The following is a 25,521-nucleotide window of genomic DNA, read 5'->3' on the forward strand; positions in this document are numbered from 1 at the left end:
GGTACCTAATATGTCTTGACTTAGGAAGCATGACTTTTTTGGAGGTTTAAAAATATAATTGCAACCTGATAAATAAGTGATAATGGCATCCTCTTGGGAACATAACCAGGGTGGACTGGGTTTCATTCTATCCATTTCATTGGACCCTGCCAAGCAGAATTCTCCAGATTGTAGCATCTATCAGCATTATGGCATAAGTAGGCTATTGCTTTCCTATGTAGCATTCAGAATCCTTTGAAAGTTGTCCATCTTGGACCCTAAGAATTGGGATTTATTTGACTTTTTTTTTTCTGACTGTTGGACAGTGGTAATTGCATGTACATTACATATTTTGGTAGAAGTTTCTATGAACTGCAGCTTGTACAAACCTAAAGTACAATTTATTTAAAAATACTTTTTAAAATGTGTTTATATTGAAAGAATCAACCCAAAAAAGTTAAATTGAGTATTTTAAATCACCAAGACACTATTATTTGCAGATGACATTTCCAGCTGATTTGAGCATTGCTACTGAGGAAAACCACATTTTTAGAACCACTTTGGTCACAGAGGCTAGTGAAGTTGTACCCAGTGTTTCAAGTGGACCAACTGGACAGTCATCTAATTTCAGTTCTCCTGACTTGCCAGCTGCCATTCGTACAGCATTTGTGTTAGGGGTAAGACTAAGTTGCATGCAGTAGCTTGTCTCTAAGAAGAATTTACTATTGTGGGTGTGTATCTGCATTAAGCAAGCCTGTTCCAAACTTTTTTCCCCCTATCATTTTTATTGCTTCATTTGAATCCACTGTTTACAAGGATATTGATGTTATGAGGTGTTTCTGTGAAATCGTGCATTTTTAGTAGATATTTTTAGAGCTGATGTTAATAGGATTGATATCAAGGAAAGTACTTGATTCGTGAGCCAATCCCTGTATGTAGCTCGTAATACAAAAACGAAGGAAAATTAAGAGGTTAAATAAAATCTAGCAAACGTAGAAATTAACTATTGCTGAAGATATCAATGGAAATAAAGATGAATAGAGAGTTTATCATCAGCTGCATTTTATAGTGAACGTTATGAAGACCTTGATGGGACAATTAATTTGGGCCAGATAGTATTGAAAATGAAGTCTGTTATTTTACGCCAGATAGAACAGCAGTATGTGAAGTAATGCAGGTATTCATGAATGGCAGTACTACTTAAAAATGAGAAATGGGGGCTGAGGGGAGGCAGGCAGTTACTCTGCTGCAGGTAAAAGACTAGTATCTGCGTCATTTCAGGAAGCTACACCAGTGGAGCACCCCTTTAGTGCCATGAAACGAGAACAACAGAAGAAGTGGCTTCTAGATCTGGACAAACAAAAGGAAGAGGCTAAACTACGAAAAATAGAGGAAAAACATAATTTATCAAAGGTAACTGTAATTTAGAGGGGTGATTTGGAATAAGAAAAGGTCTGTTTTTTAACATTCTCTTTCAATTCTGCTGAAGTGGAAGTCTATCAACAAACTGTAGATCACACCAACTCTGAAAGCCTGACAATAAGCATCCACAACTCCTATTGATTTTGGTGGGAGTTGTGGGCACCAAGTACCTCTGAAAAATCAAAGGTGAAATCCTGGTCCATTCGAACTCAGTGGTAAAATTCCCATTTACTTCACTAGGACCAGGAGTTTACCCCAAGTCTTTATGACATTCAGAGAGCTCTAGCTAAACAACCAGCCAGTAACGGCAGAAGTAGCATTCTAGTACTTTGACAGTAAAGGGAACAAAGAGTCCATTCTAAGTCAGCTCATATGTGTGTTATTTCTGTAGTCCTTCTGTACATTACACCAAAAGACTTATAGAAGAAAAATTCTTTCCCCAAATACCCGACTGTAGCTCTTCATCTGAGTCAGACAGCTTACCTCCCTTAGGGGACAAGAAACTCAAGGAAGAGTGGGAGGAGGATTGAAAACATTTTTTCAAATTTCCTTTTTTTCCTGGACTCCTTGCTTCTCTTGGCTCTCTAATATAGGACTAAAACTTTTTCTGCCAGAGAAGAGGATTTATGCTTCTGGGAAGTGACCCCATGCAAGATTTTATATGGGATGTGCTAGTTTCTTTTCTTCAGAAGGCAAATACTAAGGGAACATTCCCCCAATCCTTCCAAAAAGGCAATTCCTTCTGGAAGTTAGGAGAGTCAAATGTGAAAACTGTATATATACACCCATGGTAGAGAGGACCCACAGGGGAAACCTTGGTTCCTTTGGCTTGTGTGGGTGTCATGTCAGAATGCCCATTTGACAGACTAGGGCCAAAAAAAAAATAAAAAAATCTCTAGGTGGTTATGTGGGAGGGAAACAAGATACCTCTTCCTCAAAAACCTCAGACAGCACAATGAACAATGTACCAATGCCTATGGCCAGGATCTTTGTGATTTGTTAAAGTGCATGTTTGTGGAGGAGACTGAAAGACCCTCCCTGAAAAGGCTTCATACATGGAACACTTCTTGTTGTTGATGCAGTGTTTCTGAGCAGGCTCTACTGCCTGGTTGAAAAATTAGGGAGACGGAAGAGAATTCATAGTAGCGAGGATCCCTGCACCTAGCATGCCGACTGCTGTCCCAGAATGAAAGTGCAGGGGGATGGATGTGGGCTGGTGAGAAAGAATACAAATACTTGTTCTGATATGTGCCCACAAAAAATGTTTAAGAAAAGCTTTCTGTCACCCAAAAGAACTTGCTGCTGCTCCTCATTCATGCTGCTAGAGAATATCTGGGGAGCCAGACAAAGCTGCATGGATGAGTGACTAGGATGGTAACCAATCAGCTGAGCAGCTTGTAGGACTAATTGACAGCATGAAAAATAATGTACATCAAGATAAGGTTGCAAAGAAAGCTGTATGGAAAACCCTGTACTAGTATTAACTTATTTTATACAAGACTGAAAGATTCTTGACAAATTTAACTTTTTCACTTGCTAGTTTTGGAGTCTTGCCATTGCAAGTAGAAATGCACTGTAAGTGATTTTTCACCAAAAAGATTTGGTTTTAATTTTGGTCTGCTTCAGGTCAGGTCACTTTCATATGAACCAGTTTTCCTATTTCTATAATTAACTACTCTATGTGGCACAGCACCATAATAGAGCTTTAAAAACGCAAATCCTGCTGTTTAGCTTTTATCAAAATATTTAGTTAAAAGTACTTTATATGACAGTGTAACTGAGTGTATTTCCATTTTCTTTATTGCTTCATATCTATTTAGGCTGAGGAGCATGAGAGATGGGCAGTGCATTTTGATTCTTTGAAGAACTACTCTCGTGCTAATCCACAACACCCCATAAATGGAACATACACCAAGCAGCCTGAAATTCTTTGCCTGTCCCCCGAATCTCAGGCCCTGACTGCTGTTATTCATCCTTTTACACCTGCAGCTTTAGGCCATCTCATACATTCAAAGGTGGAGAATGTAGAAAAAACTGTTGAGAACACTACTTCGGAACAAAGTCAAAAAGCCAGGTGAGTGCATGTCTCAATTACAGTAGTCTTCCCAATCAATTCATTTCTGGAATGTCTTTAGAAGTTAATAAGTCTCTGAATTTGGTATTTACTCCTCTCTTCAGGAATTTGTATGGTTCCCTACTGAAAAAGAAATGTATTTCAATTATTCACTAGTAAAATTTACCGGAAATAACATTCTTATGTTCAATGTCATTACAGTAACTCCTTGTTTAATGTTGTAGATATGTTCCTGAAAAATGCTACTTTAAGCGAAACAATGTTAAGCAAATCCAGTTTCCCCATAAGAATTAATGTAAATGGGGGGGGGTTAGGTTCCAGGGAAATTTTTTTCACCAGACAAAAGACTTACACACAGTATAAGTTTTAAACAAACAATTTAATTCTGTACACAGCAATGATGATTGTGAAGCTTGGTTGAGGTGGTGGAGTCAGAGGGTGGAAGAGAGTGGGATATTTCCCAGGGAATGCCTTGCTGCTAAATGATGAACTAGCACTCAGCTAAGCCCTGAAGGGTTAACACATTATTGTTAATGTAGCCTCACGCTCTACAAGGCAGCATGAATGGAGGAAGGAGACAATAGATGCATGGCAGTGGCTGCAAACATTTCCTGCGGAAACTGAATGTGATGATGAACCCATGCTATCCCACTGGAGTGCATCACTCCCTCCACTTTCCAAAGTGCCTGGGGGTGCATGTGCATGTGAGACAGAGACACACGCACTGTGTGTGTGTGTGTGTGTGTGTGTGTGTGTGTGTGTGTGAGAGAGAGAGAGAGAGAGAGGTATTGCCCCTTTAAGTACGCTGACCCCACTCTAAGTACACTGCCTTTTTAAGTAGATCAGCAAGTTGAGACAGCAGCTGCTGCCAGCAAGCTCCTTCCGTCCTGAACCCTTTGGTGTCCCCCCCTTGCTCTGTGGAGATGGGGTACAGGAGCGGGGGGAGGGTGATACCCTGACATCAGCACCCCTCTTCCCACCCCCATCACAGCAAGCAGGAGGCTCCCGGGAGCAGCTCCAAGGCAGAGGGCAGGAGCAGCACATGGCAGTTGGGGGAGGGACACCTGAACTGACCGGCATTTGATAGCCTGCTGGGCGGCTGCTGCACAGGGAACTTAGAGGAGCTGATAGGGGGGCTGCCGGCCCACTCTGGTTCCAAGCCCCCACCTGCTAGCTCCAATGGGCTGCTCTTCCTGCAAGCAGTGGACAAAGCAGGCAGCTTCCAAACAGCGTTATAAGGGAGCATTGTGCAACTTTAAATGAGCGTGTTCTCTAATAGATCAGCAACGTAACAACAAAACAGCGTTAACCGGGATGACGTTAAGTGAGGAGTTACTGTATTTATTGTAGTGCAAACCTATGACAATGAATGAAAGGTACATATTTTGACACAAAAGTCTTACATTTAAATCTTGTTGATATTTCAGATTAAATAAAACTGGAATTTTTTTTTTAATGGAAAAACATGTAAATGATTCTCTTCATAGTTTTCTACGGTCAATGACAGCTCTCTTGGATCCTGCACAAATTGAGGAAAGAGACAGGAGGCGGCAGAAACAGTTAGAACATCAGGTACAATCATGTTTTAATCTGACACAGCCTAAATGGGAAGAATGAATGAGGGTACGTGTGATGATGTGACTAGGGCAGGAGCCAGGGTGCCAGTACACATTGCTCAAGGGAATAGAAACTGTGACTTTTCCTTCACCAGATTACCCTGGTTAACCAGATGTATGTCACTTACAGCAGTAATGTGTAAGGCATAATTAATGTTTGTCAAGTGCTTTAAGAGCCTCTATTATTAAACTGATGCCTCAGAAAAATAGGACACATCCTTAAGCATCTAATAGGACGTGTGTGCCCCTTCCCTCTAGCCCACAGCATAGCTTAGCTTGACTGATATCGTAGTTCCTAGTCAGCAGATGTTTAAAACAGTATGGTCCTTATTCTCATTTACACTAAGCCCCCTAATTATATTTACATCCACTGCCAGAGCAGTATGGTTTATTGTGTCTGACTGGAGTCATAATATACTGTACAATACCATTATAACACCTTCCAGGGCAAACAGATGGATTGAGGTACATCAGATGCCTTATTATCCCCCCAGGGAAATTGAAGCCTATAAAAAGTAATCAATGTGATACCATTCAGGGGCATGTGTGTACACCCTCCCACACCCTGTGAGACTTTTTAAAAATTGTATTTTGTTTTGCCATACTTTCTGCTGAGTAGGTTTACCTGCAGAGAGCTACGTTTCATTTATTTTGTGTGTCACAGAAAATAATATCTTTCTTATTGAACTGGATTTTTATGGAATCAGAATACAAATTACATATTTTTATATATATATATATATATGAAATTATGTAATACATTTTATATTATGCATACTACTAAGTGTTAATTTTACTAAATTTTATTATGATTTTGACATCACTAGAAAGCTATAATGGCTCAAGTAGAGGAAAAGCGAAGAAAGAAGCAGCTGGAGGAAGAGCAAAGAAAATGGGAAGAACAACAAGAAGAACACCGCTTAGCACGAGAACGAGAACTGATGCAAAAACAGTTTGAAGAGGATATGCTCAAACAAAAACAAAAGGAAGTGGGTGTTAAGCCTTTACTTTGTGCAAGTAAAGGACAGTGTTTAATAGAACTGCCAATGCCTAATAGACTTAGAAATAAATAGTAAATAATACTAACAGAAGTATTGGGAGCATAAGCTTTCGTGGGTAAGAACCTCACTTCTTCAGATGCAAGTGAGGTTCTTGCATCTGAAGAAGTGAGGTTCTTACCCACGAAAGCTTATGCTCCCAATACTTCTGTTAGTCTTAAAGGTGCCACAGAACCCTCTGTTGCTTTTTACAGATTCAGACTAACACGGCTACCCCTCTGATAAATAATACTATTATCTAATGCATGAGGCAAGACTAGTGTTGAAATTCTATTTGTGACTATAGTTAAGGTAGAAAATCTTGAGATTTTTGAAGCAGTGTAGGGGATTTTGCCACACTTCTGTTAACATAAATTACTAGTTTTTAATATTTGAATGGAAGAAGTGACAGAACCCACGGGATTGATTCAAAAATGTTACCCACCGTTTTTGATTAAATTAGAAAGCCTAGAAAATTAAGTCAGCACTAATACCACCCTATTGTGAGGGGAAAGTATTGCCTTACTCCCCCCAACACCACCTCAAGCTTTTTTCACTTTAGAAAGGACATTATCCACCTATTTTTCCATAATTAAAAAATATGAACTTATTAACTTCACATGCATTAAACTGAAATCTCTCTCCTCACCAATATAATTCATTTTGGGTACTCGCTAGTTTGAGGGGTTGGTTGTGGTTTCTTTTTGGTGGGTGAGGGTGGTATGAGGTCCAGGCAATTTTCACAAAACGACACCAAGATGGACAAAAACCTCAAATAGTTTTAAATAAAGCTGGGGAAGATAAAGTCTTAGGCAATGTTTCGTACCCAAAATAGGATTTTTAAAATTTTTAGTTAAAACAGCAAAAACTGCTTTGAGCTGTAATAGCATCTGAGAATACCTAACTGGAGTATTGGTCTGTAGCTTGATGCTTTGAGAGACCACACAAATGTCATGACTAGATGTGTCATGTCAGGGCTGAAGTTCTCCCCCCCCCCCGAATAAATTTTAGTAATGTCATGTCAAAAAATCAATGACACATTCTGGAGGTACTAGAATACTTTGAGACCACCACACAAAACACTCCATATACATTTTATTTCAATCTTCCGATGGCAGAAGCCTTCTCACCCATTGGTGGATTCAAACGTAGTGTTCTAGGGACCCCATCCTTACCCCCTATGGACAAATGTGCGGAAGGAATAAAATTAAGATAAAATGATTTAGCTGATGTTTTGAGCCACTTAACTTGAGTTATTCTCCTCTTTTGGAGGAGATGTTGTGGGGTTCAAGGAAGGCATCGTGCAGGTATATCTCAAGCCACATAGGGCTCCAGATTCTGCAAGGAAATCAGAGGCATCCCTATAGGTCTTAGGGAGTGAGATCCTGTACAGATGACCTGCTTTAGGACTCACTTCCCTCAAGCAGCACAGCTCCTTCAGGAAACTTACTGCCGTCAGATGCTCCCCTCCCTTTACCAACATGTACTAAGAACCACAGAGGAGACCAGAACTCCGGCACTTCTTTCCACTCTGAAATCTGTAATGTGCTGAGAGGAGCTGTTACCTGGCTCCATTTCCTGCACCTTAAACCCACAGAGCCTTAAAAGTGTGAAGGAGCATCTCTGCTTGGGGATGACTTGCTGTTTCTCTGACACAAGTATAGAGTGCACAGTTTTCTAATACATGCTTCTTTGCTTCCCTTCAAGTCACATGATACAGGGGAATCACGACGTAGTCTAGCTCTTTATGCTGCTACAGTGCTGGCACTAAGCTCTCCGTTAGCCTCACATAAAGATCTTTGCATCTCTATTATTTCTTTTGCTCACTTAAAAAAAAATACCCAAATATAAAAAATCATGAATAGATGTAAATTTATAGGAGATTATGCAACCCTGTTTATTTTATTCTCCGACTAAATGATCTCATGCATTTGTCTCCCTTTTTATGATAGGAAATCATGACTCTTAAAACAAATGAGCTCTATCAGACAATGCAGAGAGCACAAGAACAGGCACAGAGATTAAAACAGGAACAACGTATTCGAGAGTTGGCTCAAAAAGGACATGACATCTCAAAACTGCAGAAGAATCTTGGGGGTGGTGGTGGCGGCAAGTACCAAACTTTAATATATTTCATTTTATTTTTGGGGGGGTTGCATGAGCTGTGGATCCTATTTTTGAGAAAAAACATCCGGTCAGTCTAGTCATTGCTCCTTGGCTTCAGAAACTGAACAAAACTTTTATCCTTTTAAACTCCTTTCAGTCAAGTACCTCAAAAAGCTAAACATATATAATGTTAATCAAGCCTCAAACACCAAGTAGCATTTTCCATCTTTTATAATGGAAGAAAGACACAAGTGAAGATTTTCAGGAGCACAAGTACAACTGTTTTGGCTTTCAGAGGGACTTGCATGCCTAAGTCCTGTAATTTCTTTTGAAAATCTTCCCCAGAAAGGCTAAGAGATGTGGCCAAGGTCACACTGTGAGCCAATTGCAGAGTCAGGACTAGAACCCAGAAGCCCTAATTATTAAACTACAGGGATAGGGTTAACTTGATAGTGTGATTTATATAGACCATTAATAGAAAATTGCTTACTTAAGTCACTTGTTTCTTCCTTTTTAGGTGATAAAATATGTGAGAGTTATAATACTGGCCTTTCAAATGTAAGTCATGATCATTGTTCTGATGAAGTGAGCAGTAAGATGCATCAAGATGTAAAAACCGTAACCTCTCCTCGGAAAGATACTGCTGTGCAGACAGGTATAAATTCCAAAAAATAATATGATTTAGTAGGATATCATGTTCTATAAGGAAAAAAAATAGTGGAATAGCTCCTTCATTAGCTCAGGCTATCAGTAGAGGCAAATCTTGTTTATACAGCACAGCGTAAAACTAGAAGTGACTGCTTAGACAGATTAGAGTATCAAGAGTAAATAAAATAGCAGCAATAGGAAACTAAGGCCTTGTCTAGATTAGAGAGTTTTGTCAGCGCAAGTTATGACGACGTACAGCCACTGCTGTAATTAAACCACTGTTGCATGTCCACACTATGATCCTTGTGTCAGTGGAGCATATCCACAACAGCAACTCTTGCATCGACAGAGAGAGCAGTGCACTGTGGGTAGCTATCCCACTGTGCAACTAGCTGCAGGGTGCTTTGGGAAGGGTTTGCAATGCCTCATGGGTAGGACCCTACCAAATTCACGGCCATGAAAAATGTGTCAAACCGTGAAATCTGGTCTCCCCCCATGAAATCTGGTCTTATGTGTGCTTTTACCTTATACTATACAGATTTCACAGGGGAGACCAGCATTTCTCAAATTCAGGGTCCTGACCCAGAAGGGAGTTGTGGGGTGGGGGGAGAGTCACAAGGTTATTTTAAGGGGGTCGCGGTATTGCCACTCTTACTTCTGCACTGCCTTCAGAGCTGGGCAGCTGGAGAGTAGCAACTGTTATCTGGGCACCCAGCTCTGAAGGCAGCGTCCTGCCAGCAGCAGTGCAGAAGTAAGGGTGGCAATGCCATACCATGCCATCCTTACTTCTGCACTGCTGCTGGTGGTGGCTCTGCCTTCAGAGCTGGGCTCCTAGCCAACAGCCACTGTTCTCCAGCTGCCCAGCTCTGAAGGCAGTGCCGTCACTCGCAGCAGCACAGAAGTAAGGGTAGCAGTACTGCAACCTCCCTTATAATAACCATGCGACTCCCCCAACTCCTTTTTGGGTCAGGATCCCTACAATTACACCACTGTGAAATTCAGATTTAAATAGCTGAAATCATGCAATTTATGATTTTGAAAATCCTATAACCATGAAATTGACCAAAATGGACCATGAATTTGGTAGGGCCCTACTCATGGGGGCAGGTACAGCGTCACATGATGAAGGTTTCTCAATCCCATTGTTCCATGAGCATCCTACGAGATTGCCAGCTGCTTTTCAGGGTGGATTTGATTTAAATCACTAGTCAGGAAGACTCGATTTAATCATGGATTTCTTCATAAAAGTGCATTCTTGTTGGTTGTTATAACCTTAATACATATTCTTCACAACTCAGAGATAGATATAGGTTTCATTTTTAGAAGGTAAACACTATACATTTTTAAAGTGATTTATTTTGGAAACTTTTCAGATTAGTTGTACAGCTATATCAGAAAATGAATGATTGTTTGGTTATTTCCAAAGGTAATTGAAGCAGATATTTATGAAGTCATTGGGAGGTGTACTATCTCCAATTCAACATGTTAATCATTAATATTTGGAGGATTTTCTTGCCATGCTGTATTAGGAAGAGAACATCACCAGACAGACGTTTAAATTGTTTTATTTAACTAAAACAATATTACGTATTCTGGATTTATTTTCTTCAATAGCAAACATATAATATTTTAACAAAATAAGCATATTAATTTTTGAATTTAGTTAAACATTCAAGTTTTTTAAAATCAGGTTTGTTTTTGGTAAAATTGTTTTTAACTAAAATAGTTGGACTTAATTATTATTATTATTTTTTAAATATTTCATTTATGTCAGCCAGGTCAACATGAGAAACTTAAAATATTGGCTTCTGCAGCTAACTCAGTCGTCTTCACCTTCATTTTCCTGTTTGTTCATAATCTGGAAAAGAAAAACAAGCTTTCCTGCTTTTTCAGGTCCCAAACGATTTCTCAATTTGGAATGAATTAGTCCAAAGAAAGAAAATATTCTTTCTACACCGGCAGAAGAAGCTACTACTGTTAAAAGTGAGATTATCACTTCAACAGTCTCTGAATCCAAGTGTTTAAGTGAATTCCACCAGTTCACTGGTGTGTCTTTCTTTAAAACAGCAGCAGCAAACATATATTTCTTGAATGGTTCACCCTTCACTCTGAAGTTTATTATAGTTGGCAGTATGGAGGGATGATTGCTGGATGTCCATGTCGTAGCCTACTCCTCTTCTCAATACTCAGTACCAGGGTCAAACCTTAACTGCTGAAGAATATTTGCAAGAAAATGAGCTGGAGATAATGCTTGTCCCATTCATTTTTTTAATACTTGTAATTTAACTCTGTCATTGCATATTTCTCTTTTTAAGATCTCACTCAGTTCCTTCCAAATTTCAACAGCGTCAGCAATAAAACAGCTATTTCCCTGCATTTTGTTCAAGGCTACAGAAATAGGCTTCAGGGTATTCAGCATGTGTTCAACATTTCTCTTAAGCCCAATGTTGAGAACTTTGGCTGTGACAGTGCCATCTATTTTTTCAGGATTTTGTTCACAAACTGTCATCACATTAGGCCAGTTCTTGATATAGTGGGGGCAGAGTGTAGTTCTGCCCCCAACAATCTTCTATTTATTGAACTTTTTGAAACTTTGCACTTTTAGAGAGGTAAGGGATTGACTCTATGTACACAAATTTGCAGAGGGACAATAGGGTTGAGGTCTTTTATTTCTCACCTCTATATATTATTTATTTATTTAAAAACATTTTTGCTGTTAACAAGCATGTTATCTCTGGAGACACAAATCCACAGTTTGAGAACTGCAAAACTAAGCATCTGATGGTATCTTCTAGACTGAGCACTGAGTCCCAATGGGTAGATAGAAACATTAACCTAAATAATCTATACAGAAGCCCCTGGAACCCCATAAGATTGGGTCCCTAATCCATGAACTGTTGGAACTCATTTACAAAACTTTTCTTAAACATTACATGAATATATTGTCTCATACTATAAAATTAGAATTTATAATCCCTATTCCATGATGGGATATCTTTGAGCCATAATGTATCTTAATTAAAACTATCTTTAGGTAGGTTTTTTCCCTCCAAAAGCATTTTATCAAAAAAATATGATTTAAATAAAAAATCTGATTTTTTAATTTATTTATTTTAAAAATCATTGATTTTTATCCACCCTGCTGCTTTTCAGCTGCCCTTATAACCTGCAACCCAGCCACCTCTATCAGAAAGTATGGATCCGCTCTTCAGTATTGTACTATGCATTAAGATCACAAGGCTATAAGAGAAGCCTAACAAGGGGCTATTCGGCTGGGGGGATGCCTTGAAGGAGCATATTAACATTGAACCACAGTGATGTGTGTTGCTGTAGTGTGCTGAGCCTGGCCTTGTTTGTTTGTACTGTGCTCTGAACCTTGTAATGATTACTGTGTGTGCATGAAAAGTAACACATTTAAAATCACTTTTTAAAGTGGCACTCTGTATTATAACCAAACTGATATTGCTGAACACTTACAAAAGAAACCCACAGAAGCAACCAATCCTGAGGCAAACACTGGGGCATGGACAGCTGGTGTCTCCCCACCCCAGCTCAGCAGAGATTGGTACACCAGCAGGGGGAAGGGGATACTCCGACATCAGCCCCCACCTCCCTTCCCTGTACAGCAGTCTCTTCCCTTCTTGCCCCTTCCCTTCCCCCCAGCAGCAGCCTGCCTGCTGCTACAGTCCCAGTGCCAGGGCAAGCAGGATTCCAAGTTAATGTTTTGATTCTGTGATTTCCTAAGAGTTCTCCCACAGCCTTCTCTCCCCATATGATCAGCTGGGCAGGAGCTATGTGAGCTCTCCACACTGAGCAGTTTCAAAACTTCCTGGGCTTAGAAAGGGGAGGGGCACATGCCTGTGTAGCTGGATACAGGGCTCTGGAGTTTAAAACAGTGAGCAGAGCAGTCATGGAGGGCATCGGGAATACCTCCTGGGAGGCCAGTTACAGCAACGTAACGAATACAGTGTCTATACTGATGCTTTGTCGATCTAACTTTGCCACAAAAAGCTCTACACTTCTCATTGAGGTGGTTTTTATTTTGTTGACACAGCAGGAGAGTTTGCTGGCAGGAGGAGCATTGTCATGCCTGCACCTCCACTGTTTTGTCGACAAAAGCCGCCTTTTGCTGACAAAACTGTGTAGCATAGACAAGGCCTAACACTGGACGAGATGTGATATTCCTAAGAAAGGAAGGCATGCTTAGACTTATGTGCCTTCATGTTTCACAAGTACTGCATAAGAGTATTATCAGCCTGTTGCCCAAATTAACTGTATTACCGGGTTTGAATACATAGGGTGCTTGGCATAGTCTGTTACCTATCTTATAACAAATCCATATGGGTCTGACTGCAGTGTGTGGCACTAACTCACGGTCATGTGAGTAAACAAAATAGGACCCAGTTCAGCAAGGTACTTAAACATATACCTCACTTTAAACACATGAATATTCCCATTAACTTCAATGGAATGTGATGCTGTTGCAAAAAAAGCAAACACGATTCTGGGATGCATTAACGGGTGTGTTGTGAGCAAGACACGAGAAGTCATTCTTCCGCTCTACTCTGTGCTGGTTAGGCCTCAACTGGAGTATTGTGTCCAGTTCTGGGCACCGCATTTCAAGAAAGATGTGGAGAAATTGGAGAGGGTCCAGAGAAGAGCAACAAGAATGATTAAAGGTCTTGAGAACATGACCTATGAAGGAAGGCTGAAAGAATTGGGTTTGTTTAGTTTGGAAAAGAGAAGACTGAGAGGGGACATGATAGCAGTTTTCAGGTATCTAAAAGGGTGTCATAAGGAGGAGGGCGAAAACTTGTTCACCTTAGCCTCTAAGGATAGAACAAGAAGCAATGGGCTTAAACTGCAGCAAGGGAGGTTTAGGTTGGACATTAGGAAAAAGTTCCTAACTGTCAGGGTGGTTAAACACTGGAATAAATTGGCTAGGGAGGTTGTGGAATCTCCATCTCTGGAGATATTTAAGAGTAGGTTAGATAAATGTCTATCAGGGATGGTCTAGACAGTATTTGGTCCTGCCATGAGGGCAGGGGACTGGACTCGACCTCTCGAGGTCCCTTCCAGTCCTAGAATCTATGAATCTATGAATTACTCTCATGCTTAAGTACATGCCTAATATCTTATGAATTGGGCCCTAAAGAGGTAGCGAAGATACTAGAAAATTGCTGCTAGTGATTTTGGAGTTAAGGTATAAAAGCATTTTGTTTAATAATTGGCAAAGCCTTCCACAATTCCTCCTTGCAAAACATGCATAAAAGTAGTTGGTGTATCCAAATCTCATACTGTGAGGGTCCTTAGGGTAGTCAGGTACCTCATCACTACATGCCCTTAGGGTGGAGTAGTCTTGTCTGTCCCTGCTATGTTTTAGTTCCCTGAAACAAACAGCCTTTGGCTCCACAAGCACTTACTTCCAGGTCTCTGCAGACCTCCCCTCTCTGTGCAGGTTAGTGCCAAGTATACACCAACCCCTTAGTCCTCAGAATGCTCCCTATAGTGTCTAGCCCCTGTCACTGGACATCCACCGTAATTACTAGGTTCACTATCCCCAGAGGAGCCAGATACACACAGCTTGACTGATAGAACTCAAAATCAGGTCATGTATAACACCGCAACAGTGAAATGTACTTATAGTGAAAAATCAAACTTATGATCAAATATAGAGAGAGATACTGAGTAAGGCTAGTGGGTGGAAACAGAACTAGTAACACTTATTAATCTACTTTATAAAATAGGAAATATAACCATTTTCTCCCAGGGATTCAGTCTTAGACAGAGCTGCTGGTTTTCAGACAAAAACAGGATCCAAATTTTCATGAATACACCTCACCCCCTTCAAGGGGTTTCCTCAGCCAATGGATAACTAAATGGCTTTTTGCTTCTCCTTATATTAACCAACACTCATTGTGTTGACCCCAGAGTCAAGATGTCTTGAAATACAAGTGTAGCTCCCATTGTGTTTTGCTTACAATGCCTAAACTACACATGAACCTATGTAGCCATGTGACTATACATCCCTTTGTCTGGCAAAACTGGTTTTTCACCTGTGCTGGTGAGTAACATCTTGAAACAAACTATAGGGACATACTTTTAATATACATAACTTTAAATATAAATCAGTACATACATTTCACAATGATATTAAGGACTAGCATGATCCTGGCTTTCATTTAAGAACTCACATGGTATTCTTTATAGATAAATACTATAACAGCAAAGTGTTAGGTGTAGTGAGTTTGTCAGGCCTGACAGGAACCTTTGCCAGTTGGTATTGAGAGATCCTTTGGCTAACACATACCAAGACATTCCAATTTGTTCCCAGATGTCAAACATTATTACTAGAAATGAAGATCAAGGACACTTTACATTTCTTAGCACTATAGTTAAGGCAAAAATTATTATATTTAGTAAAAACATACAGCCATTGTGTGCCTTTTAGTTTAACTAGATAAGTTTTTTTATTGCAACAAATACCTAGAGTAGGTGCACAGTCACTAACCTCCAGCCCTCAAGTGGGTTGGGAAATTCCATTGAAATATTTTTTGTTTCTTTAACTAGAAATCTATATTTTGGGCTTGGCAGCAAGTATAGAAAGATCAATGGAGATTTGCAAATTCTAAGGAATTAAGAAGTATTTGGGGTGTGCCTAATGTATGAAGGGGACTGGTAGGGTGGGAAGGTGGTTTATTTGTTTTAAACAATGAAACAAAGTTTTCCCTTTTAGAAGAAGAGGGTGTCATGGGGCGGTCCCCTGTGAGTCTCTCTTTTCTTCCATACAGACCACACTCACTCAGGCCACCTTCACCACCACTGTACTTTATTATGGTGTTCTATCAGGCCATCACCTCAAGTACTATTTACATATATATGCATCCCAGTCAGCTCCCCTCTTACTTCTGGGGAAAAAGAGATCAGCTGTGCCTTTCTTTAGGTTCTGCATTCCCCGCCCCTCTTTCCAGGGTTTCCTTCCTCTCGATTTATCTCCTCCCAGCTGCTAGGGTTGCGTATCTCCTCTGATTAGCCCTTCAGCTGTGGCCCTACTTGTTAATGGGTCTTCCACTTAGATCCCAATTGACCTATATTGGTGGGGATTTGAGTGACAGGTTACTGAGTCAGCTCCTGACTCAGAACCTGTCACACACCTCCCCATCTTCTTCCAAATGCTCTCTTTTCTTTTGGGCTGAGCTCTGCCTTTATCACCATTCTCTGATTTTTGTGGGACCTCATCTTTGGGTTTATTCACAGCTCCTCAATGGCTGTCTTCTGTTTTCCACCCACCCACCCAAAAAAAACCCAACTGTGGGTGGGGATTGTCCCCACAATTCAGTCTCTGCCTGTCAGTAGAATGCTCTTGGCATGAAGACAATCTGACCTTCCCTCTAATTTGTTGCTACTCTACCTCTAATTCTAGGCTCTCTTCACTCTCCATGACACTTTGTTCTGTCCCTGACATCTCATTCTTGCTCTGGTCTATTCCTGGGACTCCCCAGGAAACCCTTGTTTTATCAGCTATATCCATATGGGTCTCAGTCATCAGCCCCTGTTATACCTCTGTTTTCCTTCCTCCTCTACCAGACTCTCTTCTCTCTTGTTGACCTTCCTGACTTTTCTCTCCCTGTCTGGGTCTTTTTTATTTCTGACAGCCCCTTTCTTCTAGCTCCTTTTCCACATTCCATAACTGACCCTGTGATCTCCTTGGAGTTTCCTCTCTCTCACTGGGAAGGGTTTCCAGTTCAGACCCAACACAACTGTATGGGTTAAAGCCTCCACCACTCCCACTTTCCATATAAACACGCTCTTGACCTCCAAGAGGAATGTCCCCTTTCCCCATGTATACATTCTAACCATATGCCCTCCCTGGTAACATCTACTGGAGTTACATCAAGTCTCTCAGAACAAAAGCACCAACTTGCAGTCCATACACGAACACTCTCTATGGGTCCTGGCCACCGACATTTGGTAACACACCATCCCTCTTCTGGCAGAGTATGAGGGCCCTTTGGACTTCTCTCTCCTTTTCTCAGTCCCTTTTCCTGGCTGAGTATCTACCAACTTTTCTCTCATCTCCAGCAAGAGATGAACTGTCTTTCTGGGTAGGTCAGCCTCTACGAATTTTTCAGTCAGCTTCCCCACGCTGTCCAATGTTGAGGATTGATGCCTGTTCACCCATATACTCCCCACCACAGGAAGACCTTGCAAGAACTATTCTACGATCAGACATCCATCGCTTCCTCCACCCCCTGGCTCTCTGGGGGTAACAACCAGCTAGTAGCCCAGTCTTGACAGCCTCTGTGCTTTTCACCATCCTAAATTTCTGTTGGGATCTTTCTGACAACAGAACCATCCTATCTGCGATGGCATGTTCTTCACTTAGGGATGCTTGGGCTTTGTCCATCAGATAAGGAGCCACTTGCAAAGCCCATGATGTCTTATCCCAACCAGAACTTAAAGCCACCCTTCTCAAAAGTTTGGTGAAAGGCCTCAAGGTCATTTTTTGGAGCCACTTTACAATGTCCAGATCCCTGGGCTCTATTGTTAACCCCGGTCACGGGACTCACCAGATTCTGCAGTATCCCATGCTGTATGGCCATCTGTTCCTTGATAAAGTCCTGGAGAACATTCTGTTGGTCTGCCTGCCACACTATCTGGGCCTGCTGCTCTGGTTGGTAGGACTGTTGAAAAAACTGTATGGACTACTGCAGCTCCTTTTACTATTCCATAATCCATTTCAGGATTTCTTCCATTTCCCAGACCATTGACCCTGGCGCTGGCTCCCTCTTTGGCTTCCTGCACAGATGAGGGACACGGGTCCTGGAGAAGCCCCCAAGTATGTTGCAGGGTGGTCCCCTGGGAGTCTCTCTTGCCTTAGGTACAAACCCACACACTCCAGCAAACTTCCCCACCACTGTTCTTTATTATAGTGTTCTATCAGGCCACTACCTATAGTACTATTTACATATGTACAAGTCCTAGTCAGCTCCCCTCTTACTAAGGAAAAAGGAAGCAGTACTAAGAACAACCAGGTCTGTCTTCCTTCAAGTTCTGCACCTCCACCCTTTCCAGGGTTTCCTTCCTCTCTATGTATCTGCTCCCAGCTGCTAGGATAGCTTTTCCCTCTAATTAGCCCTTCAGCTGTGCCCCTATTTGTTAATTGGTCTTCCACTTAGATCCCAATTAACCTATATTGGTGGGGATCCAAGTGACAGGTTACTGAGTCAGCTCCTAACTCAGAACCCCTGTCAGAGAAGAGAAAAAAGAAACCAGATTGAGAATGCCTGTTACACTCAGTAGCACTTAAAATGGTGAATATGATCTGACAAACTATGAACAAGATGCACCTTAGATATTTATATAAAAGCTTCATGTTGTTGTTCATCATTGGGCTATCACAATACAAGATGAACTCTATATATCAAGACAATGTAGTTTCATTTCATTTATATTTTAAGTTTTCTTACATTTTGTTCCCCATGTTTTTAAACATGGACTGAGTTTATCTGATCACTATGTTGGTTCTTCCCTGTGCTGTTTACTCTGAAACATCAGAAGGAATAAAAGAGTATGCCAATATTGTAGCAACCAATGTTTTGAATGAAGTGAGTAGTAATGCATTTATAGACTAAATACTGAAATATAAATCAAAGAAGTCACGTAGCCTGCTTAGAAAAATATAAAAGAGATACTTTTGTTTTTAGATGACTTTGACACCAGAGCATACATCAGAACTGAAACATGTACTGAGCCAGTTGTAGAAAGAAGAACTGTGGACTGTACATCTCCAGATATTTCCATAGAATATAAAGAGAAATTTAACATCAAAAAATGCAAGAAAGAAATGCAGTATCCAGATAAAACTAAAATTTCAGAAAAAGAGAATAACGGCAGTTACACTGATTTATATAACCAATTTGCAAGAAAAGAGAAACAAACAAAACCTATGGAAAAATATGGTAAGAGACCCGACTGGAACATAAACAAACCTGGGAAAAGGTATATTCCAGCATCAGAAAGATACCCTAGACGGCTACAAAAGCAAAGGGAGGAAAAGAAAGTAAGACGACAGATAGAGCTGCTTCAGTTGGTAGAAAGAAATACTCCTGGCAAACTCTGCCAAAAGAAAGAAGTCTCTCCAGAAAGGTCTCCTTCACCTCACCAGGAAACTAATACAAAGAGTAAGGGACATGCAGTCACAAAGGTAATGATTTGGTGTTTAACAGCAAAAAATTTTCATCATAACCTTGGCTCACTTAATATCTCATTTGTGTCTGGGCTAGATCATTGGTGCAACTCCAGCACTTAGTTCAGTAACGTGGGTATTCTAGTGACATAATACGTTCAGATTTCACTCACCTGGATTTTGATGTCACCATAACCCTCCTCTGTGTATTTATTCCCTGTTATTTAGTTGTCACTTATTCTTTGTGTAAAGAGGGAATCTGATTGGCAGCAAGATACAAGTCTGTGTATCATTGTACTCTTGGGCCTGGTCTACACGAAAATAGCGTAGCTGAAATCGACGTATCTTAGATCGACGTAGAATTACTTCGCGTCCTCGCGGCACGGGATCGACGGCCGTGGCTCCCCCGTCGACTTTGCTTCCGCCTCTCGCTGAGCTGGAGTTCAGCAGTTGACGGGAGAGCGATCGGGGATCGATTTATCGCATCTACACTACACACGATAAATTGATCCCCGATAGATCGATCCGGTGGGTAGTGTAGACGTACCCTTGGAGATTGAAATTATGAAACTGACTTGACCCTCTGTGTCCATCAAAGGCAGGAAAACATACAGGAGAACAATGTTAATTTTCACAAACAACCAAAAAAGCCATTGTTGACTTGTGAGAGAATTTATGACAGCAAAGTACATACTTCATAATTGCACCTTTTCTTCCTTCTCCCATTCCACTAAACACACATAATCAGCAGCCCATGGCTGAAAAAAAATCCTATCTTCCCATACTTTAAAGAAAATACTGCTGATACTGCTCACCTCCCAGCATTGACATTGTGCCTCATTCCTTCCCTTCACGCCAGGTCTACCTTCCAGTGAAAAATGTGTCTGTGAGATAAAGTGACCTCTGTAATTCTGTATAGCCAGCCAAGAAGCCATTTATTTGTTTGGCTGAAAATGAATGCTACAAATGCACTACTTCATAGGCTGTAGGCACAATAAGTAATCTGTGAAATTCCATAGGTATTCATGTATGTGAATGTGGAAGATAGAATTGCAAAACTGAAGACAGTTTTTCACTTACGTTAGTCAACAACGATGGCAGTTATTACAACTGAGTTCTGCAGTTGGTTTTCAGGAAAGTTGGCCTTTAAGTGAAAATACAAGATAAATTGAAGTAGGGTATAAATTGCTTGTTCAAAAGTCTAATAAACCATATATAAATTAATATTTTTCATTTATAAGAAAAAACTGTTTTCCCTGGTGTCTGGAAAAAGGGACCTACATTTAATAATAGTGCTCAGCCTGAAGCTTTGGGTAGTATGGATCCAGCCATAAAATGTACTGCATCAGGTCCTATATCCTGGTGGTTCTGATTGTTCCAACCACCTGTAGGTACTTTTCCACATATATTTTTATATATATAATATAATGTGTGTGTGTGTATTTCCATAATCCTACTTTATACCATGGAGAATTTTTCACTCTTACACCCCTTTCCTCCCTTAGAGATTTCAATTTTGCGTTTCCCTGATAGGATGCCAGCCCTTTTTCTGAGTTGGTGATTAGGTGTTATGGCTCACCTGCTTTGATGCAACAGCGTTAGCAGAGATCTCAGCTGCTTCCTTGGCTTCACAAGAGTTGAGGAAGGAATTCTTGCCTAATCACTCTTCCAGGGTACCACTCCTATGGAACACCCCACTAGACAAACTGATTCTGAGGCTTGAAATTTTAACCCTTACTTTCTCTAGGAGTAGCAGTTAGTGGTACCTCTAGTGCAGTGGTGGGCAACTAATCTGATTGTGAGCCTTGAAACATTTTGCTGATGTTGACCGTCTGCTGGTACGGCTCCCTGCAGCTCCCAGTGGCCACGGTTTGCCATTCCTGGCCAATGGGAGCTGTGGGAAGCGGCGGCCAGCACGTCCCTGCGGCCCGCTCCTTTCCGCAGATCCCATTGGCCGGGAACGGCAAACCGTGGCCACTGGGAGCTGCGGGGGCGGGGGGTGGCTGTGCCTGCGGATGGACAATGTCAGCAAAATGTCTTGCGGCCCGCAGTCAGATTACCCTGATGGGCCGCAGGTTGCCCACCACTGCTCTAGTGGCCAGAACTTGTCCTTCTCTGAGTTAGTGAGGTTCCCCCTAATGGCAAAACTTGGTCAAGGAGTGTCATGATCTCAAGGGTGCCCCCTTGAGTCACAAACAACCTGTATACACCCTGCCTCCAATCATTACTAGCATTACAGACCTTAATGTCCCTGGTTCTTCTTACCTTTTGCATCAGCTCTGGAAATCCCAAACTTACTCTGCACATTTAACTTCATGGAGGTGTAAGTTGTCTTCAGAGAATTACATCAGCAATGAATTTGGTCTGCAGTGTTTATAATAGCATCTCATTGATTAAAGGCTTAGATAAGTATATTTCCCCTGAATTCAGGTCTAACACTACTTTAGGAACTTGAGAAGGAAAAAAACATTTTGTCTTACAAAATAAAATATATATTATAAAAAATTAGGATTTTTTTTTTACTTCTTTTGATCTTATTCTAGGAGGAACAATCTCAGAAGAGTCATTTGAATGAAGAAAGGTAGGTCTGCATTCTGAATCAGTTATTACAAGGAAATTAAGAATGAGAAATTAGATATGTTTTAGTGCCATTTTTACTTTTTACTAAAAATATACCATTTTAAAATAAAAGTTTATATATATCTCAAGTAAAAAACATTTCAGAGAGTACTATACTTGGGTAAACTATGCTGGACATTTAAGTATAAAAGTATGGCAGCTGATCAAATGTGGAGTCTTTCAAAGGTTCTTTGGATTTGCTTTAGATTTGGAGTGTTCTGATCTCCCTTAACCCCTTCATAACTGGAATGTCAGATGTCAAAGATACTGTACTTGTAATGAGAGAAAAATACACAAATAATTCCCTCATGGTTGTAGAGAAAAGCTTTAAACATGAACTTGACTGGTTTTCAGTGCTACAAGGCAAATTAAATTAATTTAACATTTATTACTAAAATACTGGATGATTTTTAAGTTAATTGTAATTTGGGGGGGCCTTACTCACAATTTTTGAATGGTTGGGATTGGCAATACAGGAAGTACACATTTTTGTAAACTCTGCTCCTGCTGTCACTGACTAACTTCCCTCATAGACTGCTTTAAGCACCCAAGTGCCAAATGAATCGGATTCCTTATTGAAGGGCCCATTCTTGCAACCTCTCTGTGTAAGGAGAAGATATTGGATCAGATCAAAATAGCCTTTTGATGTGCTTCATTGTGAGCTAAACGCATATATTAGACAGCAGAATCTGTCCCAAAATGAGGGCAAGTTTAGTTATTTAAGAACAGGATCTACTCTTTTCCTTTCTGTCACTTGGGCAGGGAACATGACGTTTTGCAGTATATATTTTTTGTCTAGCACATTTATTTGCATTTGCCTTCATAAAAAAGTGTTTAGAATGCATTTTATCCTTAAAAGAACTAGCACAGATTTAATTAATATGAATTACTTATATAAATTGCACAGAGCTTGTTTTCAGGTACAGAGAGAATGACAAGCAAATGGCTAATTCTAGAAAACAGATATTTCTGTTAAATGTTTAAAATAAAAGTGTCAAATACTGTAGAAGGAAAACTATAGGATGCCACTCAGTCTAGGAAAGAAGAGCCCACAATTGTCTGCAAGCTAATAGAAATAGAATATTCATGGCCTGATTCTCCGGTCTGGCCAATCCTTCAGACTGCTCTTTGGTCCCAAGTGACCATTTTGGCAGGTGGGAATAACCAGAGCTGTGCGGGTTCTCCCTTTCATCAACCCATGCAGCCTATCCTGGAGTGACAAGAGAAGTAGCACAGTGTTATTATGCTGATTCTTTGTCATCTGGGAATTCCTAATTAGCAAGATCCTTGAGTTTCTGGCCACTTTGCGCTAAAAGCGTGAAAAGCCTAAATGTTTATAGTGCACATAAAGCACATAGGGGAGGGAAGACATCATTTTAGATTTTGTTTAAAGATCTATTAAACAATATTTCATTAGTTTTTAGGCGTATTAATAAAATGAAGCATATTGCTTGAAAATTTTGGTCTAACTAAAATTGTTTTGCACAGATCTGAATCACCACCTGTTCCAGCAGTTAAAAACAGATTATACCAAGTACAACAAAGGCAGATAAATACTTCTAATTTCCCAATTCAGAATGGCAATAGCGGAAGAGAGAAAAATATCAACACAGACATGCAACAGAGCAAATCGTCTTCTCCAGTTATTGAAGCTGAACGGCCACCCTCTTCTCATTTTATTCCCTATGTGCGAACAAATGAAATTTATTACCTTGATCCAGATGCACCAATGACTAGACCTTCAACACATGATCCACAATATCGACAGTTTAATGGTACTGAAACATATTGTAAACCGATATTAAGATGGGGGAGGGAGGCGTTATAGTGATTTAGTTTTAAGAGTTGTGTGAATACCTGATGTAAATAGTGCACTGAAGTCTCTGACATTTATCCTTATAAAGGATCCTTATCAGTTGTGGCGCAGTATTATACAGAGAGCCTGTACTTGGTAGGCCACTAATGGATAGTGTTAAAAGAAAATAAAGTTAACAGAGCTAAACATTCGTATGCCCCTTCATGCTTCAGCCACCATTCCGGAAGCCATGATTCCATGCTGATAATGTTCATTAAAAAAATAGTGTGTCAATTAAATTTGTGACTGAACTCCTTGGAGGAGAATTGTATGTCCCCTGCTCTGTTTTGCCCGCATTCTGCCATATATTTCATGTTATAGCAGTTTCGGATGATGACCCAGCACATGTTGTTGATTTACGAACACTGTCACTGCAGATTTGACAGAAGGCAAAGAAGGTACCAATATGAGATTTCTAAAAATAGCTACAGCACTCGACCCAATGTTTAAGAATATGAAGTGCCGTCCAAAATCTGAGAGGGATGAGGTCTGGAGCATGCTTTCAGAACTCTTAAAAGAGCAACACTCAGATGCGGAAACTACAGAACCCGAACCACCAAAACAGAAAATCAACCTTCTGCTGGTGGCATCTGACTTAGATGGTGAAAATGAATATGCATCGGTCCACTCTGCTTTGGATCGTTTTGAGCAGAACCCGTCATCAGCATGGATGCATATCCTCTGGAATGGTGATTGAAGCATGAAGGGACATATGAATCTTTAGTGCATCTGGCACATAAATATCTTGCGACGCCGGCCACAACAGTGCCATGCGAACGCCTGTTCTCACTTTCAGGTGACATTATAAACAAGAAGCGGGCAGCTTTATGTCCTGCAAAGGTAACCAAACTTGTTTGTCTGAGCGATTGGCTGAAATAGGACTGAGTGGACTTGTAGGCTCTAAAGTTTTACATTGTTTTAGTTTGGAATGGAGTTATATTTTTGTACATAATTCTACATTTGTAAGTTCAACTTTCATGATAAAGAGATTGCACTACAGTATTTATATCAGGTGAATTGAAAATACTATTTCTTTTGTTTTTTACAGTGCAAATATTTGTAATCAAAAATAAATATAAAGTGAGCACTGTACACTTTGTATTCTGTGTTGTAATTGAAATCAATATATTTGAAAATGTAGAAAACATCCAAAAATATTTAAATAAATGGTATTCTTTTATTGTTTAACATTGCGATTAATTTTTTTAATCACTTGACAGCCCTAATGGTAACCAAAATTTACAAGATAGGCAAAGTAAAAAAAAAAAAAAAATGCTTCTTAAGGACTTAGTTTAAGGATATTTACTTTGTATATTTTGACATGTAATATTGACAATTTGTGTTTTAATGGTTATGCAGCTTTAACTTTTTTGAATCTCAGCATCCACTGGCATTAACAATTATTGTCTAACCCCTAGTTGTCCGATCTCCCCATAATTTCTTGCAACTGTGAAAAGTTAAATCTATAGAAATAGAAAAAACATGCTTAAAAATAAACATTGATATTTTCCGTTAATTATATAAAAAAAAAAAACAAATTCTGCAAAGCCTATATAAAGATTACTTGGAAGAAATTAAAGTAAAATTGAAACAATTACTTAGTATAATTAATTTGATTTATACTTATCTTTAGATTCTTGCCATACACCACGACAGATTTTTAGTTCTGATCATGTGAGAGATCCACTTCTTAATCCTAATGTGGTGAAAAACAGAGACCGACAACAGGCAATCCTCAAAGGACTATCAGAATTACGCCAGGTACAGTATGAGCTAAATCTGTAATGAACATTTTAAAGTTTTGTATTTTCATAATCATTTCCCATCCTTTTAGCCCTATTCTTGATTCTATCCCTGTCTTTCATCCTACTTTTTTGCCCTGGTGTTTCTTACATTACTCTCATCTTTAGCCTCTTTCTTTTCCTAGCTTTGAGACAGTTGAGCACCTAAGAAAGTGGGGAGGGGATGATTCAACT

The 25,521-nt window shown here is 40.1% G+C and overlaps 1 protein-coding gene across 1 annotated transcript in view; it reads left to right on the forward strand.

The window, feature by feature from the left end:
• The window catches only part of CCDC66 (coiled-coil domain containing 66), a 45,707-nt gene that overhangs the window by 15,899 nt on the left and 4,287 nt on the right, over positions 1–25,521 (forward strand). The window contains exons 8-18 of the mRNA XM_065408469.1: positions 480–656; positions 1,261–1,392; positions 3,222–3,475; positions 4,963–5,047; positions 5,919–6,080; positions 8,081–8,225; positions 8,752–8,889; positions 18,590–19,089; positions 21,615–21,652; positions 23,179–23,465; positions 25,179–25,306. Coding sequence (XP_065264541.1) covers positions 480–656; positions 1,261–1,392; positions 3,222–3,475; positions 4,963–5,047; positions 5,919–6,080; positions 8,081–8,225; positions 8,752–8,889; positions 18,590–19,089; positions 21,615–21,652; positions 23,179–23,465; positions 25,179–25,306 — 2,046 coding nt within the window. The remainder of the gene's footprint in view (positions 1–479; positions 657–1,260; positions 1,393–3,221; positions 3,476–4,962; positions 5,048–5,918; positions 6,081–8,080; positions 8,226–8,751; positions 8,890–18,589; positions 19,090–21,614; positions 21,653–23,178; positions 23,466–25,178; positions 25,307–25,521) is intronic.

The sequence above is a fragment of the Emys orbicularis genome, chromosome 7 (assembly GCF_028017835.1).
Source record: "Emys orbicularis isolate rEmyOrb1 chromosome 7, rEmyOrb1.hap1, whole genome shotgun sequence".
NCBI classification, from domain to species: domain Eukaryota; kingdom Metazoa; phylum Chordata; order Testudines; family Emydidae; genus Emys; species Emys orbicularis.